The following is a 19,268-nucleotide window of genomic DNA, read 5'->3' as shown; positions in this document are numbered from 1 at the left end:
TCGGAGCGGCCGGTGTCGGACCGCAGCTCCCGGGACGGGGCCGTTCGAGCCGGGCCGCGGCTCCTGAGGCGGCTGCTGCGGGCCGAGACCGCCTGTCCCGCGTCTCCCCGGTGCCGGTGCCCAGCCAAGTCCCGGCGCTGGCGCGGCCGCCGGACTGCAGATCCCGGGGCGCCCCGCGGCGGAGCGGGGCGGGCCATGCGGCGGAAGGGCTGTCGCTCCCGTCGGCGGCGGAAGGGGCGTCGCTCCTGTCGGCGGCGGGGGCAGCTCTATCCGGGCTCTTGGCGCTCTCCCTTCCTTTCGCGCCGGCGGCCGCTGGAGGCGGCGGGTCCATGTGCGCTCGGCGCGGCCCCGGCCCCTGCCCTCCGCGCTGCTCCCGCCATGGACCCCAGCGGCATCATCGAGGCCCTGCGGGGCACCATGGACCCGGCGCTGCGCGAAGCCGCCGAGCGACAGCTCAACGAGGTGAGGGCGCCGCCGGGCCTGGGCCGGGGCCGCGGCGCTGGGGAGCGGGGTCGAGGCCGGCCCGTGGGAGGGTGAGCGGGGCGGGGGCGGAGAGGGTCCCCCCGGCCCCTCGGCCCGCCCGCCCGCCGCCGCGGCCCCTTCCCGCCGGCCGCGTCCCGCCGGCCGCAGGCCGGGCCCGGCGTGCATTGTCCCCGCACATGGCAGCGGGGCCGCGCCGGGCCGGGCGGGGCTGCTCGGGCGGGGGGCAGCGGCACAGAGCGGCCGAGGCCCCCGTGCCTCTCTCGGCGGGAACAAATTGCCTCCATTGTCTCCGTGCTCAGCCGGGAAAAGGGCGATCGCGGAGGGGGGTGTAAACCCGCCCTTGTGCAGGCCCTCGGTGGCTCCGCTGGACACAGCCCTGCCCGGGACCGTTTAAGCGACAGCGGTCTTTGGGTGCTGAAAGCACTGACCGGGCAGCGGGGAAGGAGGCAGCGAGAGCCCCAGCGCTTCGCCAGCAGTGCCGCCTGTACGAGTGGCCTGGACTGAGTGCAGAAGCAAATCTGATGGCCTGGGCTGAGCTGGGAATCAGATGTGGCAGCCTGGCGGTGTTCGGTGTGCCGTGGGCCCCGGGTTCAGCGGGGCTGCCGGGGTAGGTGTGCTGCTGGGTGGATGCGCACACGTGTCCCAGGGACGGGGGCAGACGGGGATCCCAGCCCAGGTGTGTCATCCTTGCACTGCGCTCACCTGCCTCACTCGCCTGTAACATCCCAGCAGCTCCCAGCTCCAGCGACTTCTCTTTTGGAAGATTATATCTTTGTTCTGCTTAACCTCACCTGGTAGATGAAAACTTTATTGATGAGACACAGCCACGGGGCTTGTAGACATTTGGAGAACAAAAGTGTTTTAGTGTTTGAAAAGAGGATGTCTTGGTGCAGGAGGTGAAGCATAAGCCTGCATGGCAGCTCTCGTGGTGCCTTTAGTTGCCTTTTTCACAAACATTTTTCCTTGTTGCTCTTAAGCAGACTTCAGGCCTGACAATACTCATATAATGCAACAGATGTTCAGCAGAGCTTAGATAAAGGTGGGCCAAATGTTCTGCTGGCAGCGGAGAAAATTTAAAAAACAAAAGGTGGAGCTTCTCAGAAAATTAAAAAGTGACTCTTGCATGTTATTAAATAAGTGATTGGCAAATAAATATTAGGTACCTTTGAAATAGATAGGTCTATAAAACTATTCAATGACTAATTGAGACTTGCATGAAGGTAATTGCCTGTCTTTTCCATGTACTCTGTTAAAGAGTGTGTTAGTGTTTGTTATTTAAATCAAAAATGCAAAAAATATGATGGCCTATAAAGGCAGTAATATCTATGAAATCTTAAACTGGCCCCAAAATGTGGGTTTTTTCATATTCAATGGATGTCAATATTTATACATAGTAACTTGCTTGAAATCTATTCTAGTTCTTTTCTGCAGGTATTGAGTTGCGGAAGGTGCAGGAAATTAACATTCACTGCCGGCTGGGGTCTTCAGTAAATGGCAAACTCCTGCAGGAAGGATCGTGCTTGCTGGCCACTGGCTTTTGTTCTCACTTTGCAATCAAAACCCCATGGCCCATCGTGTACTACACAAGTGCTAAATTGGCATAAAATCTGAATAGTTGTGCCCCTTTAAAACACCAAATATTACTGAACCAGTGTGCAAGAATTCTTTGTTGTGGGAAATGGAGCATCACTAATCTCTCACAGATATTTTGTGATAAAAGTATGTGCTAAACCAGAGTCTGCAAGCACTTACACACACATTCAGCTTTATTCACATGTGTGGTCTTGGTTTGGCTTAGGTTTATTGAAGTCAGCTATGCATTTTCTTGCAGGATGCTGGTCTGAATTTGTTGAATGTTAGAGCAATTCTGTTACCAGTTAATACCTAACTACAGGTATGGGGGTCTCTTTCTCTGTAAAGATGAGATCACAGCAGCAGTGAACACTGTTCTTGCATATGGCCAAGCTGCACAGGTGTTTTTATAGCTTAATGGTTGTCCTTGGCTGACCTTTCAGTTTACTTAATTTTGTCAGAAGTGCCTCTGTTGAGCTGATGAGACTGGCTTTCAGCAGAATGGTCATTTTACCTTAGCGGGAAAGACTGTGCATCAGTCAGTAATTGATATTCCTGATTAGTGCAAGAGATATCTGAGTAGGTAAGAGTTAATCAAGTATTTGTATCTGTCTTCACCATATCCTGTCAGTCAACAAAGTTCTTCTGACTGGAGGAGGGGACTGGAGAGAATGATTCTTGATTTGTCCAGGCTCTTGTTATTTTTCCTTTGACCTTGGCTAAGTGATGAATTATTCTATGCTTTATTTCTCCTTTCACTAAGTTTTATCAGTTTATGTTGCCTGCACATAAAAGGCTGTCAGAACTTTCAGAGTTGAGATAATGTTTAAAAGCAAGTATTTCAGTCTCCTTGTCTTTACTTTTCTCACTGTGAAAAGAAGTTCCAGGGAATGAGATCACTGGCTCTTGTGTCTCAGCATTTTCAGCTGATGGGGTACCCTGGGGTGTTCACCCATCTCTGTCCCTGTCTCCTGTGTTTTACCAGGACTTAGAACCAGACTCTTCAATTAAGCTACTGGAGAGCAGCAGGAAGACATTGCTGCCTTTTGAAATAGTCTTTGTGCTTCATGTATAAAGAGTTTCTCAGAACTTATGATGAAAATAGATATTTTTAACTATGCAGTTATGGAATGACACTCTGAAAACAATATAGAGTGTTGTTTCATCTTCTAATATCAACATATTTATAAAGGTGCAGTTGCTAGATAATACTTTCCTTGCAGGTTTTTAATTTGTAATTCCAAGGAATTTATAACTTCACTGTGAGATGTCTTGTAAGTCTCTGAGATTCACCTCAGTGTGTGAGCAAGTAAGACATCTTTTTAGATGTCATGAAAAAATTTTTAGAATTTTTGTGTATGATAATGTTTGGGGGGGAAAAGGGTAACCCCCTATAACTCATCAGTTTTTGTAAGTCAGAGCTCAACGGAGTTTGTTTAGGAAGAGATCCTGATGCCCTACTGGGAAGTGACTTTCAGAAGTTATATTTAAAGTTTTGTGTCCTAATGTGAGCGACAGGGAAAGGATAAAGAGGGGTTCCTGTTGGCTGGCCACCGTCACCAGTGATTTCACAGTGCAGCAGGGCCTGGTTCAGTGCCTTTCTCTGCCTCCTCAATAGCTGCAATTGTCACAAGGATGGAGTGGTTGCATGAAATGATTGGACTCTTAGCTGCTGAGGGTTTAGGAGTGGAAGGTTGTCTAAGGGAGAGGCAAGCTTCTTCTTACATGGAGTCTTTCAGACAGGATTTTTCAAATGCTGAATGCTGTGGATACTTTGAGGTTTTTATAGTGTTACATCCAGCTTGAATTTTTTTTAACCTTTTCTAACATGGTCTGCATGTGTAACATCTACAGCTCTGTATTGTAGTGTAAGAAAAAGAACAGAGCATGAGTTTCTTGGCTTCGGTTATCAGATCATGGGGTCTCTTTTGAAGTTGTTGGTGTGACATTTTACCCAAAGTACTTTGTTACTTTCACTTCCCCCATGTTCCATCTGTACATTCTGGTGCTGCTAGGTTGGGGTGCTTTGGGTGTTTGAAGCTGCATTTGCCGGGGCTGGTCCAACACCGGGAATCCCCCTGGGGGCAGTAAGGAACCGGGGGAGCCTTGGCTCCGCTGGGAAGCAGTTTCCCTCTGGGTGCGAGTTGCCCAGCCCGAGGCAGAACCCGAGCAGAAAGGGCCGCTTGTCACCTTCTCATGACTTAGCACATCGCTCCTGTGTGCCTGGGCAGCCTCTGCTGGGAGCGCAGCGCTCTTTCCTCAGCCGGGAGAGCAAATAGTGCTGCGAACTTGCAGACAGCGTGAAAGGAGCGGGCAGGGCTGTTTGCAGGAGTTGCTAAGTGTGTGTGTATCTTTTGTGGCTGTTCCACTCGGTTTGCATATACATTGTAGCTGCGGGAGAGGTGGCAAAACTGGCTTGCAAAAAAACCCGAGGTCAGAACGACTTCCACACCTGCCGAGTTCCTGAAAAAGAATGAAAAGAGTGCTACAGGGCAGTTTGCTGATTCAGCGTGGCCTTACAGCTCCTGACCTTACCTTTCTGTAAGAAAACAGTTTCATCTCAGTGTAATAGTTACATGCACCCTGTCCTGCCATGGCCCAGATCAAAAATTGCATGTAGGTTTCTTTCCCCAAAACATGAATGGAGGAGAAGCATTGAATTCTTTTCCTTTTTTTTTTTCATCTACTTTATTTTTAATATGTTAGTCTTTATTCACATGTGTGCTATATAAATAACCTGGGGTTCCAGTTCAGCAGCATTTAGTAAGTGTTGCTCATCTGTTCTGCTTTTTTTGGGCAGCAGTAAAGGAGGTGCCTATTGTAGTGTGTTTGTTATGGCATGGCAGCTTCCTGATGCCTGAAAAGAATGCATGGAGGTCTTTTTACCCAAGATGAAACTTGGTTTTAAGATTTTGTGTGAGAGATGAATATTCCAGCATTAAAGGTTAGTTTAAGTTACTGCAGCGAGTGTCATTAGTGGAGAGAAAGTGCTTTTCCACGTTGTAATTACCTGTTCATAGTTCACATGCCATGAACTGGTCTCTTCAGTGTTAACTTTGAACTTCTTTCCTCGTTTGGACTCTGCAGCTCTGGTGTGACACTTTTCTCAAAAGTCTTTTAGCACATGTCTAACAAAGCAAGCCTGCTAGGAGAAACTGCAGTGTGCAAAAGGATTGTGTGTTCTGGGGCAGTGATTGGTGTTAACAGACAGTGGTGCAAGGCTTGTGGTCTGATAGAACACATTCCTCAGCTGGCCAGGCTGCATAGCAAAGATTGCTCTTGGGAAAAGTCCCCGAATTCTTTGGCTCTTAGACAGCAAAGTCGTACCAGTGACATGGCATGTTGGACCTTTTGTAAGGGGGCAGGATTTGAGATGGGTTTTGGTTTTGTTTTTCTTGAAATGCTGAGTTAAGTGCTGGAAAACTGACTGGTGTGACAGAACTATTTTTGAAATAATACTGTAGTTCTCTAAATGTAATGTTTACTTCTAAATGGTACATGTTAACAAGGAGCAAGAGAATAAAAGTAAAAAAATTATCAATGTCAGAACTTTAAAGTCTTGAATTTTCTGTTCTTCATGCAGTTTAGCGTATGTGACAGTGACCATTGTGAAATCCTGATTTTAGTTCAAAACTGAACCTAAAATAGGTGTGGTTTTTAGTCTGGTTGTTTTTTTTAGCAGTGCAGTCAGTGAAGAGGAGCATGTTGTCCTGAGAGGCAGCCCTCTTGGGGCAATAAAATTATTAAGGATGGAAATAGCTGAAAGAGATGTGGGTTCAGTATTTTTTAATGCTGTGGATACAAAAGGCACCTATGGTGGTGTCTTTAGGTTCAGTTGTTTTTCTCCAAGTGCCAGTAAAACACCGGATGCTCTTTTGAAGAGTGAAGCAGAGCAATGAGAGGTGATTGTAGTACCTGGTGTTTTATTTGAGCACTCAGTACACCTTTGTCTTCATGGGACTGTCCCTGCTCATCCCTGCAGCTCAGTTCCTCTGCAATCACCTTCCTCTCAGTGCCTGGGGAAGGAGCTTGGGAGTCCTTTACATTCCACAGAGAATGCACTAACGGAGAGGATTAAGAGCAGGCTTTGATTGGCAAGTACAAGGTATTTTACTTGTATTAAAAGCACCGATTATATCTTGGCTGAATCTGCTTTGAGCCACTAAAGGTGATAAAGCAGCTCATCCTCCTGGTTGGTTGGAGTCTGATGCTTCACATGCTAATAAGGATGGTACTTGTAAGATTTTTAAAAAACCAAACAGATAATGGTGTAGATGTTTCAGTTTTGTCCCCTAAAGTTTCCTATGGTTCAAAGAACCCAGTGAAAATATATTAATCCCACATACTAATAGAATTGGTATTTCTGGGGAGCTTCTGTAGCCTGCTATGGGCACAGGCTCAGTGCTATCTTTGTAAATAAAAAAGCATTCTTTGGTATTTTATTAAATTTCAGTGTGTGGCATTTTTGTTCATTGCTGTCTATTTTTTCTTTTATGACATAAGATTTTTAAAATTTCATTTCTTTTGGTTTTCCCATTGGTTCCTTAGTAGCTCTTAAGCATTATTTCCATATTTGTTGCTGAAATGGATGGTTTTTACTCCAAGAATAGTGGTCATTTATCATGGCAAAGGGAAAGTAATCCCTCATTTTTTAAATTATAGGATTAAATGCTTCTGAGTTTGCAAACATTGCAAATTTTCATTATGGAAAAGGTATCTGTTAAGCTTATAGCCCTTGTGGAAAGACATTAGTTTGCACTTTTAAGTCCATTTTATGCAGACTAATATGACCTTATTGTAGGTGAGTTAAAGGTTATGGAAACTGAAAGCTTTCCTCAGGTTCAGGCCACGTTAAACACAGGAGCACTTCCGCTGCCATGAATGTTGAGCGTGTAATTGAGTGCTGTGCTGAATTAGGGGCTGATGTCATTGGGAATGTGCTGCAGGACTCTGCCTGTCTATTAATGTTCCTTAAGGAAAGCAGCAACCTAACGGGCCTGCAGCTGTGGGGAAATCAACCCAACTAGTACATTTTATTTTAAATTCATTTATTCAACCATTACTTGGCAGTTGAAGACAGTTGCTTTTCTTTTTTTTTCTTTTAGTTTGAAAATGGTTTTGCTTCTTGAGGACTTGAGGAATATCAGAGGGACATGGGTCAGCAGGACGTGTGCTCATATTGCAGTATCACTTACTCTCAGTTCATCAAACCACACTCTGTAAATAAACATTTCAGTGGGACCAGGTGCTTCTGGAGCCTGGAGAGTTTTAGTGCACAGGATCAATGTGTACAACAGTGTTTTAACATTGTGGGCAGATTCTTAAGTGAAGTTTGTCCTTCATTTAAAATCTGTTTTAAAGAACAGGGTGTAGACAACAAGCTGCACTAACCAAATCTGAGTACCAATGTCATGTCCCAGGCTGTCCCTTCCACACTTATTTATACTGGAACCTGTTGGAGATACTTGCTTGGGAAAATAAAGGTTGAAGAGAACATTCTAGTACTGTAGGAGTGAGCTGAGCAGCATGACACACTTAGGAGGCATCCTGTCATCATTTCGTTCTGTCGGAAGAGTTTTTGGTCATACTAAAGGATTGGAAGGATATGAAGTTGCTGCAGTGTCTGAGGCAGCCATTTGGTTTTCATAAATAGTGTGTGTAGTTTCAATGGGTTTGGAAGTAACAAGTGGGTAAGAAGTGTTTTCCTAAGAGTTCAGCAGGTTAAAATATATGTGTCTATGCAGTTGTCTTTGATTGGGGAACTGCAGAGAACATAGGAAACAACACTGACATGTCAGTGAAGGTAAAGCAGAAAAGCAAAGCTGTTTGGAAGTGGGATGAGGCAGATCAGGACTTGTCCAACAGAGTATCTCCAAGGATGAGGTCCCACAGCCTTTGTGGATAAGTGTCCCAGGCCTTGGCCTCCCTTGTGAGTTTTTTTTCCGTGCATAAAAGAGGGATTTCCCACTGTAACTCATGCCCATGGACTCTTGACCTCAAGGAAAATTACGTTGGGTTTCAGTTAAGAAAAGCAGAGGTGATTTTTAAGGATTCCAACTCACTTTCCCCAGCAAAATTAATTTATTGTCTGGAGTTCTGGATGCTTGGGAAAGATGGGTAAAGGGTGTTACAGTAATGCTAAAGTTTGTTTTCTCATTGAAAATACAATCCATCCCTAAGGTATCAGTGACAGTTCTCATTATAGTAAGAAAAAGCATTTTTTGTTTTCTTTCTAAGTGAAACTCCTGCACATCCTTGGGAAGTTGTTCCTGTGCAGATGTGTCTCCGTTTGGATCTCCCTGCTGCTCTTTGCTGTGGTGTGGCTCTCTGGACAGCTGCTGCAGTAGTGCATCAGTGGTCCCTTGAAACTGATTTTTCAGAAGGATGAAGTAGGACTTGGACTTAGTTTTAAAACATAGTTCCCATCTGTTTCTTAGCTTATTATCTCATTATCTCATACCTTGCTAAAGGTCACTGTGAACTTGCTGTGCTTGAGTTTTTTGGGCTGTTCAGGTGCTCTTGCTTCAAGTGTTTGTTCTGAATGGGGAACATATTTGGTGACTGTGGAAGGCTGATTCCTGTTCAGTGATTTCTTCAGCTGTTACCTTCAACAGTAGGGTTTTTCCTCACCCTTGCTGTCTTCAAAATACAGTGAGCACAAAACTTTGGAATGCTCTGGCTGATTAGCTGACTCCTGTGCAACTGGCTGAATTGCTGCTATTCTGTTGATTGCATTACATCATTTTAAAGATATTGTAAAACGTAATGGAAGTATTCTAAAACTTAACTCTTTTTTTCCCCTTCTCTATAGGCTCATAAGTCAGTGAACTTTGTTTCAACTCTGCTTCAGATCACTATGTCCGAGCAACTGGATTTACCAGTGAGACAGGCAGGCAAGTTTTCAAATATTTTTGTCATTGTATGTGAAATGGTGCATACACACAAGTACACATGCAGATAATATTAAAGAATTCTAATGGCTTTAAGGTCAAGCACTCAGAAGTTGGGAGTTGCTCACATTACAGTCATCACAAGCTTTTATCTGGCACCATTCACTGAATAAGGAAGACAGAAAGAAAAGGTGTGTCTGGCTCTTGAATGATTCTTCCCCTTTATCTCTAGTGAACATTGCTGGGAGAAGCAGAATGGTTTATGATGCTGGTGCACTTGGTCCAAGGAGGTCATTTAAACTTGTACTGGGAGCACTTATGTTTCTAAACATACTAGGTGGAAGAAAACAGATTATGTCTTTTGGAACCCTGCATATTTGCACATGAGCCATCAGTAAAATTGGATGTTGATTATTGACAGCTCCAAACATCACCTTAAAGCTGCTCTAAGTACTTGATAGAGGTTTTTAGTGCAATACTGCAGTGGGTTTTCTGACTGGTCAGGAGGGTGTGGTCTGGACTGCTTATATGGACCTTCTGCGTAGTAAACTGCTCTAAGCTGTAGCCTTAACTTAGCTTGCATTTTATTCTACTGCTTGGGGGTACCGTTCAAATGATGACTCAAAAACACTTACACTGCCCTACAAGTGTCACATGCAGAAAGAAGTTTGAAGGAAACCTGTGAAGTTTCACCCTCCTCCGTGTAAGCCAGTTAAACCCAAAGCATCCCATGGAGAGTGAGGATGGCTCATTCAAGGCCCAGCTCACAAACAGGGTGTGTTTGCAAAGCAATTGTTGATAAATCTCTCTGAGGGCTGGCTCAAGTCTCATTACTTCAGTCCTGTAATAATCTGCTGAGTGTTTCTTGACCTCTGCAGACACTTTCACCTCTGAATCTTCAAAAGGTGCATATGAAATTTAGGAAGAGAAGGTGCTTTATGGACTTTCATGTAGAATTAGATTAACAGTAACTTTGTAACCAGTTTGCCATTTTAGATTTCCTGTTGCATGTTGTAAGTACTTTTCCAAGAGCTGTGATTTATATTCTGCCACACAGCATCTTGGATTTGGTTGTCAAATGGTAAATGCAGTTTGTTCCAGGAGCCTGATTGCTACAAATTGCTGTAGCCCATAACCTGGGTATAAAGGAGCTCTGTTTCTCTAGCATTCATTCCTGGATCACTAACTTAGATTTCTTTTTTTTAGGTTGTCATTAGTATTGATCAGCTTTTTTTTTTTTTTTTCAGTTTTAATGAAAATATTGAGAAAATCATTATAATGGATTTTTCAGAAGGGTGTTGCTAAATAGTTCCACAACTACTTACGTGAATCACAGCTAAAAGCAATACCTGTAGTATTTTTATAGTAAGTGGGTGAAAGAGTATCAGTTTAGTAAATTATTGGGTTAATACCTTGCATGGTTTATGTATTTTGATTCTCCTACTTACGAAGGGACAATGATTTTGTAATTTTGATCAGTTTTGTTCTAAAAAATATTTGTTTGCAAGATGTGTTTGTTTTGTGCTTTGAATGGCTGCCAGCTGACTTGGCACTCTTGTTTCACAGGGGTTATCTACTTGAAAAATATGATAACCCAGTATTGGCCGGACCGTGAAAGTGCTCCTGGGGAGATCCCTCCGTACTCCATCCCAGAGGAGGACAGGCACTGCATCCGTGAGAACATTGTAGAAGCCATCATCCACTCTCCTGAGCTGATCAGGTGCACACTTGCAGCCTCTGTGTCAATTGCCTCTGGATTCTGACTCTTGGCTTGCTTTCTTTTTATATTTTTCCCCCTGCCAAGATCACCCACGTGCTAAGCATCATTGTCACACACTGTGTATCCTAAACATAGGATTGATCTGGATGGAAAAACAGTTTTCAGCTTGTGTAGCATGTAGAAATTTGTAGAATATTAAGCAGAAACTACAGAACCTAAACCTTCTAAACTAAAAGGAAGTCTAAGTATGGACAGTATCTGTTGCCTCAACACTACAAGAATATTATTAAAATAATAGTAGTGACTTTTTAAATTGTTGTGCTTTTGATTTCCAGAGTGCAACTTACAACTTGCATTCACCACATTATCAAGTATGATTATCCAAGTCGCTGGACTGCAGTTGTGGAGAAAATTGGATTTTATCTCCAGTCTGACAATAGTGCTTGTTGGCTTGGAATTCTTCTCTGTCTTTATCAACTTGTGAAAAACTATGAGTAAGTTCTTTCTCCATCTAAACCAACAACATTAATATATTGGTGTCTATTTTTTGTACTGTGTATGTTGTAACCATGTAGAATTGTTTATGGGACAAGGTGATGGAAATGTAATCTTATAAAGTATTCTTGGTTACTTGCTGTGCAGATGCTGGCTCATGTATCTTCTCAACTAAAAATGACAAAAACTGCCTTCATTAAAGGTTTGAATTCAGAAAAACGGGGTGTTTTAAAACCTTAGTGTGGTAGTTTTTTATGGATTGATAGCAGTAAGAAAGTCTGCTCAAAATCATGACTTTTGCAGGAATATATTATTTAAATCAGGTTTAAACTTTTAAACAATTGGTACTGTAGTACTTGGTGACAGTAACCATAGAAAGGTTTCAAAATGTGAAATCTGGAATGTTGGGAGCTCAGAATTAGTTGACTTGAGTTTGGTATGATCACTTGGGTGATGAGAGAAAAGGACAGTCCTAGAGTCAGGGAATTGTAGTAGGAGCTGATGGGATCCACAACTTACTCTCTCAAAGCATTGGAATGCATAACATTTCTGTTTCAGGTTCTTGATTTAAAATGTTGCTTGGAAAAAATTCCATCTAATTCAATGATTTTTACGTCAGTCAGTGTAAAACAGTGAATGTCAGTTTCTCAAAAATACTTTTACAGGAATGCCATAAAAATCTTTGTAATCCCAAGTGGGAGTTTTCTTAGTGGCTGAAAATTGTAAGTCCTGGTAGGAAAGGAAAACAAAAAATTTCTCACTTGATTTTCAGTTTAAAGATCTTTACCCAGATATGCTGCAGAGATCTGGGAGCTGTAAATGAAGAAGTGAATTCTGATGATAGAAATAAATGCATGTTTAGGGATCTGAGTGCACTGTGTGACAAGGCACCAGGTGTGTGTGTAGTCTCAGCTGATCAAACACTTCAGCTGAGGCCAGGAGCTGCTCCTGCTTGCTCAGCTTTCTGGTGGAGTCAGCAAGGGTGAGTTTCATGTCACCAGTCATGTAGGAATGTGCACATTTCAGTGTTGCAGTCAGTTTAGTAGGACACAAATCTGTGTGATGTTATGACTTTGATCAGTTTTTTACTGCCTGAGATGGAGGAATATTTAAGTTTTGAAATTTTTTTCCTTGACATGGGACATAAATACCTTGGAGCTTTTCACTTTTTTTTCCTTCCAATTCAAACAGCAAGATCAAATGGCTGCTCTTTGCATAGTAATTATTTTCTAGCATTTTTCCTGTGAAAATTAGAAACAAGATTTTCCTGAGCAGCATTTTATTTTAATGTTTGGGTTTCTGGTTCAGAAAATGCATGAAGTCTGTATTATTGAACAGGATTTTGGAGCTCAGTATTTTGTAGTTGTTCTTACAGAACATGCCATCTGGCAGCAGACTGAGTAGTCTTTTTTTGGTTATATTTTGAAAATTTCCACTGTTCAGGAAGCTGAGTATTGATATTTAATATTAGTGAAAAATACAAAAATGTGTTTGAAAAACAAACCAAACCAAAGCTGTAACCCAGAAATCTCCCACAGGAGTCCAGGAGTCTGACAAGTATTGATTGCTGAATCAAGAAACAAATGTACAATCACAAAATGGTATTTTACCTTGTTATTGTCATCACCAGTATAGAAAAGATCCTGCTCTGCTGTGATAACTCTTGAATCAGTTAGGAGTTTCTTGTGTATAAGTTAAAATCTGGGGCAAAAATTTCAAAATATGGCTTCATTTCCTTTCAGGAATTGACAAGTGTTGGAGAAGGGAAGTGGAGCCTTGTTTTCAGCATGGGCAAGCTGGTGGGCTGTCCCTAGCACAGAAGGTGTGAGGTTTTACTTCAGGGGTGGTTGCCTGCTCAGTCTGTCCCACCCTCCAGGGCAGGAGGGAATCCAGAGCCTGGAATGCCACCCTCTCCATCAGATCGGGTTCTTTGGGCAAATGAAGTGGGGAGATGTGAGAGCCATCAGTGCCAGGCTGTGAGAGGCTCCCCAGTTTGCTTTATCCAGTGTCAGTGAAGCAATGTAGCTTCTGCAAATGTTTTGAGAAACTGTGCACTCTGGTTAATGTATTTATTATCTGTAACACCATCTGGCCATGGCTTTCTTTCCCATTCTGTCCCAGGAACTGGCTGGGGGTTCTTTTTAAGTGACAGGTTGTTATGAGCTGTCATATAACCTACTTGTGCCTACACTGGGGCAAGGTGAGCTTTTTTTCAATTTAAAGGCACCTGCAACAACTACAAAACTGGTTTTGTTCTTCTCTAAAGATACAAGAAACCAGAGGAGCGGAGTCCCTTGATAGCAGCAATGCAACATTTTCTGCCAGTCCTGAAGGACAGCTTCATTCAGCTCCTGAATGATCCATCAGACCAGTCTGTCCTCATCCAGAAACAGATCTTCAAAATATTTTATGCCCTTGTCCAGGTAAAAAAAACATTGTATATATTTGAACAATAATTTAAAGCATTATGCTTTTCCTTAAAATAGTGAATGACAGAAATATTACAGTATTAGATTACAGCTGAATCATTTTCTCTACTACTCAGCTCCATGAATCACAAGTTTCTGATTGTCTTGTGCTTTTACTTTTGAGCAGTGCTATTCTTGTTTGCATTAGATAGAAGTTACACATGCCATCCTCTAAGGTGGGGTGTTTGCTGAAAACCAGTTAGAAAATGAGTTTTCTGAGGACAGATTGTGGAGGCCAGCCTACAGAGAATTACCAGTGTAAATATAGCAGTTTGGAATGGAACTGCTGCTAAATGCTTCAGAAAGTGGAGTAACATCCATTTAAGAAGCATTTTAGCACTGCACAAGCACAATGAATTGGAGCAAAGACCTTTAGCACCTTTGAGGATATTTAGGATATAGGTTAGATGGTGTTGAGTTCTTTAGCCTGGTTTTTGTGGTAAATTTCTGTCTTTTGTGGTATCAGGAAAGATTTGAAAGCTAAAATTTGAACTGTAAAAGTAACATAAATTTATTATAAAGCAGTTAAAAATAATTTCTTTTTTTGTTTTTGTTTTTTTTTAACCAGTACACATTACCTCTGGAGTTGATAAATCAGCAAAACCTGGCTGAGTGGATAGAAATCCTGAAGACTGTTGTTGATAGGGATGTACCAGCTGTAAGTGGCTTTTGGCTATTTATGTCTTTAAGTTTAAGTACTTTTCATTCACTAGAATGTAATTTCTGCATTCTTTTTTCTCAATAGATGCCAAGAAAATAATAAATAAAAAAGATTAGGCTATATGGGGAGTTTCAAACAGACTAAACAAATTTTAAAAATATGTAGCTTGTATGCAAGTTCTATTTTTAAATTATTGCAAAACTTATTTTGGCTTCTTGTTTTAAAAATTTAATTATCATTTAGGCATATTTCATGGGATTTATTTTTAGATATGCTCTGCTTCATACTTCTATTAAGCTAGAAGTTCAAATGGCAGGTTAAAAATAAGATATACTGTGTACTTGTTCTAAATACATATAATTTGAACTCTTTGTGAATAATTGGTAAATAATGTCTTTTTTTTTTCCTAAAGGAAACCCTTCAGGTTGATGAAGATGATAGACCTGAGTTGCCTTGGTGGAAATGCAAGAAGTGGGCTTTGCATATCTTAGCTAGGCTCTTTGAGAGGTATTTTCTCTACCATTATTATTTTAAAAAAACCTCCAAGCAAACATTCGAGTCAGTAATATTGCTGCAGCCTTGAGTTTACATACTTGCTTCTAATTGTAGGTATGGAAGCCCTGGGAATGTTTCCAAGGAGTACAATGAGTTTGCTGAAGTTTTCTTGAAGGCCTTCGCTGTTGGTGTTCAGCAAGTAAGAAACACTGAGTGTGGGGGGAGTGCTAGGATCAGTTTAGAGTTAGTACTGGTTGCTTATTTCATTATCTGCTGAAAAGGCTTCTTGCTCCTATTCACATTGGTATGGAAAGCAGTGCTGTCTGTGGGCTAAAAAAAAAGACTGATAAAGAAATTTTCCATTAGCCACATATCACAATCCACTTTCCACTTACAAGCCCTCAGATGAGCTTCAGACAAATGCTACCAATTTTTTTCCTTTCTGAAAGAGATGGGTGTATGTGGTGTAGTTGATCTTCAGAACTACCTTTTAAACTCTGATACAGGTTATTTTTACTTAAAGTCTGTAAATGCTAAATTTTCAGCCTTCTGCAAAAGCCTGATCAAGCAGAGGCTCTTACAGACAGGTAATTCTGATGTTCCCTTTCCACTCATCTCCCTGTTTTGGGGTTCCACTTGTGCTGTGTTTTACAGTCTGCTGTATGCAAATATTCTTTAGATTAATTAAAAACTTCAGGTATGTTTTTATAAAATTATCTCCTATTTGGTTTAGAAATACCTTTATTCTAAGGTGATTAAAATATAAATATATATAAAATATAGATAGACTATTGATTTATGAAAATCTCACAGTGCAGAATGTTTTCTTCAAAACCTTTGAGTCAGACAAACAGTTCTTGGTTCAGTTTCAGTTCTCTTAATTTCTAATGAAATTATAATGAATTACAGGACTTTTAAAGAGGAAATGTAGAGAAAGTGTCTCATAAATCCATGCATTTTGAAGGTTGGCCAAGGTATGGAAAGCACTTTTCACATGGAGTGTGAGGCAATATATCCCAACCTTCTGCTCAGGGAAGCGGTGTCAGCTTTGCTTGCTGAGGTGCTCACTTGTCACCTCTAGGTGACATTAGACAGACAATTATTGCATGTCCTTTAGGGCCTTACTGGTTGCTTTGCACTTCCAAGATAAAATCAAGTTCTGACAAAGGGCTATGGCCAGTAGTCTTTGAAAAGATAATTTAACAGTTTGACAAAATGCTTGTTTTTCTTTGCATTCTCTTTGAATCAATTTTGATCCTTATTGTTATTGCAGCTAGGAAGCTCCTAAGAATTCAGGTATTTAAAGAAAACTGCTAAAAAAATCAATATTTGGCAGGCTTAGTTTGTTCCTAAACAATAATGTAACTTGTTTAGGTAGACAGACTATGTTAAGGTCCTGCCCTCCATTCTTCTGCAGAAGATAGATCTTGGGCCTCTGCTCAGGACATGGAATCTGCCAAACAAATGTTGTGGAAGATTGTTGAGCAGGATAAGTTTCTTTACAGAAATTGTAAATCTTTGAATTACTGAACAATATAAATTAGGATAATGTTTCATGGAGTTCTCTCTACTCTGCAAAGTGTTTGCATCCTTTTAATAAAGGAGTAATAGATAAATATAAGGCATAAGACTACAGGTGGTTCAAGTATAAACTTGAAATATACTGCTAATATTATTGCCATAATTACTTCTCATTGATTAGCTCCCTCCAAAAAAAAATCCTGTACATTCAGCATTCACTTTAGCTGAACTTTCTTAGTTTGTCCAAACCAGGCTGAGCTGCCTAGCTGGAATACCCTGAATTTATCCCTTGTGTTAGCAGCTGTTTTGACCAAGACACTTCTCAGGAGCCAGAACTAAGGCCTGGTTGGACACTGCTGCCTTGTAGTTCCTTGGCACTGTTACAGAATTTTATTTTATTTGCCCCAGAGTGTCATGCTGTTTTTCCTCACTGCAGTTCTTAAAAATCTTCTTAATTTTTTAATATCTTTACCTACTACATCTGAATAATGAAAATACATGCATCTTCTTGGGTAGTCCTAAAAAACCCTGCAAGTTTGATCTTTTGCTCTCTTCTTTTCTATCCTAACTCAATGCCTAATGCCACAAAACCTTGTACTCAGGTGTTGGTACCAAGTAATTTCTCTCTAAATCCTGAAGGTTTTTAAACATGAGCAGTTCAAACTTTGATAAAGCGTCTAGAGCATACAACTGTTTGTAAAGCTGTGAATATTTTGATGAACAAGTGCATCCTCCTTAAACTGAAGTACAAGGCAATTCCTTTGGGAAAAACACTTCAGTCTTTGTGTAATCAATGGTATGAACAGCATTCATTTTCAAAATAATGAATCTTGTTCTCCCTAGATTTTTGTTTTGGTAGTATTACAGATTGATCAATATCTTTCCAGCTCCTTTGGGTTGGGATTTTTTAAAAAATACTTCTTTTGTGTGAAGACTGAAATGAAATCCTGGCAATGGAATTTGCCATTTCTCTCCAGTTAGTCATGCTGCTTCTGAAGGTGCAGTGTTTCCACTGACCTGGACTGGGCTCCAGGGAATTCCCTTTGCATTACCCGTGCAAAGCTCTCCTGTAAGCTGTAATTTAATTACTAGTCATGGTCCCATGTCCTTTTCATGACCTTATTTGTGGAGAGCCATGGACTTGAACACAGGTGGATCCCTGTGAAGGAGTTCTGGATGCCACTGCAGAAGAGTTGAGGCCAGGAAGCCAAAGGGAGGGGCTGGAGTGTGTGGATCACTCCACACACACATTGCTCACAGCTCTGTGAGGCAGCACAGGCACAGATCAGACTGTGAGTGTGGAATGTTCTGATCCAGTGGCTGGGTGGCAATTTCTGCCCCCAAAGAGTGAAGATGGAAAAACAAACCTCAGAGGCAGAGGGCAAAGCCCCCTGGGGTGTGTTGGTGGTGAATTAGCATGTATGGTTGATGTTATTAAAGGATGGTATTTTTAAAAGATGTGCAAGCACCCAGTATGAGCTGCAAATTGTCTTATAAAATTAACAATGACATTTGGTAGAAGGCTTAGTCAGTACCCATTTTAGCCTAATGAATAAATGGGGGTTTTGTTCAGTTTTGAGGGGTTCTTATGTAGGCTGGTGAGGGAGGGTAGAATTGTGGTGAAAATGGGCTGTGCTCAGTATAAGACACTGATGAGATCTGATTTCTCTAGGTGTTGCTGAAGGTGCTGTATCAATACAAGGAAAAGCAGTACATGGCTCCTAGAGTTCTGCAGCAAACACTAAATTACATCAATCAAGGAGTGTCTCATGCAGTCACCTGGAGGAATCTGAAACCTCATATTCAAGTAAGCCATTTTTGGGGTTTAATACTTACATGACTCAGGAGTACATTGGTCAGTCTACTGTAGAGTGTTTCCAGCCTTGCTACAATTCACATTTTAGGCCCTTTTCTTATAAATTGCTGGTGGAAAGAGTTTAAGCCAGTTTAATGAAAGTTACCTTGAAACATGAGCAAAGCCACTAATTTATTGCTGTCTCTCCTTTGTGCTTTAATTTATTAAAGATTACAGTCTAACACAGCATATTTGGAGATGGTGTTAGCTGCTGAATTTATGACATTAAATCATCTCCACATGCCATTATCCAAAGCCAGTCTAGTATCTTGTGTTGTATTGTAACTCTGCCTAAACACAAAAGATGTGCTTTTTTGTAAAGTGCCACATAAATCCACTCTAAATCCAAATAGCTTTAGAATTTTATCGACAGGATGGAGAAAATCTATAAAATACAGGTCAGAATACAGAGATTGATTTAGTAGTGCTAACCTGCTTTCAATCTCTTTTGTTACTCCAGGGAATCATCCAAGATGTTATTTTCCCATTGATGTGCTATACAGATGCTGATGAAGAGCTTTGGCAAGAAGATCCATATGAATATATCCGCATGAAATTTGGTGAGCCTTTGAAATCTACTCATGTTAAAAAATGGTTTCACACAAAGATGGGATTTTATGGAGTGTTTTTGTGAAAACAGGTGGATTTAGTCTTAAAAAAAAAAAGAGAGAAACACAGTGTATTAACCAAATAGAAGTTGGACATATTGGTGGAAAGGAGAGAGGATACAACAGTCAGCAGTGGCACAGGAATGAAAGTATTTCATTTACAGTTACAAAGTTTTTATTGCAAATCAAACAGTCCTGGTCTTGCTAGCAATAACCACATAAATTTAATGTCATTTAGAGGTTGTGCCATAAACAGCTAATGTTTCAGGCCCTGGATTTCTTAGGGAATTTCACCCATGGCACAGTTCAGAGCAGATTTACCCCAGTAGTAAATGACACATTATGGAGTAAGCCTGGCATTCCAGACTTGTCCCATTTCACCTCCTGTGCTCCGCTACTTCATGTTGGGGTTTACTCTTAGTCTGTGCAGTCCTCTGAGGCTGGGAGCAAACAAAAATACTTCAGACTCCCTGAACAAATTCTTCCCTTCACTAGCAATG

The 19,268-nt window shown here is 41.4% G+C and overlaps 1 protein-coding gene across 1 annotated transcript in view; it reads left to right on the top strand.

Moving 5' to 3' along the window:
• Positions 1-275: 275 nt before the first annotated feature.
• Positions 276-19,268, top strand: part of IPO7 (importin 7) — a 34,528-nt gene continuing 15,535 nt past the window's right edge. Inside the window, exons 1-10 of the mRNA XM_054275607.1 lie at positions 276-462; positions 8,867-8,948; positions 10,512-10,665; positions 11,001-11,159; positions 13,427-13,583; positions 14,197-14,286; positions 14,702-14,796; positions 14,899-14,983; positions 17,978-18,112; positions 18,621-18,720. Of these exons, the coding sequence (XP_054131582.1) occupies positions 379-462; positions 8,867-8,948; positions 10,512-10,665; positions 11,001-11,159; positions 13,427-13,583; positions 14,197-14,286; positions 14,702-14,796; positions 14,899-14,983; positions 17,978-18,112; positions 18,621-18,720 (1,141 nt within the window). The 5' untranslated portion in view covers positions 276-378. The remainder of the gene's footprint in view (positions 463-8,866; positions 8,949-10,511; positions 10,666-11,000; positions 11,160-13,426; positions 13,584-14,196; positions 14,287-14,701; positions 14,797-14,898; positions 14,984-17,977; positions 18,113-18,620; positions 18,721-19,268) is intronic.

The sequence above is a fragment of the Melozone crissalis genome, unplaced genomic scaffold (assembly GCF_028551555.1).
Source record: "Melozone crissalis strain CALT ecotype California unplaced genomic scaffold, PUWL_Pcris_2 ptg000018l_1, whole genome shotgun sequence".
Lineage (NCBI taxonomy): Eukaryota > Metazoa > Chordata > Aves > Passeriformes > Passerellidae > Melozone > Melozone crissalis.
This window is presented reverse-complemented; position numbering and strand designations above follow the sequence as displayed.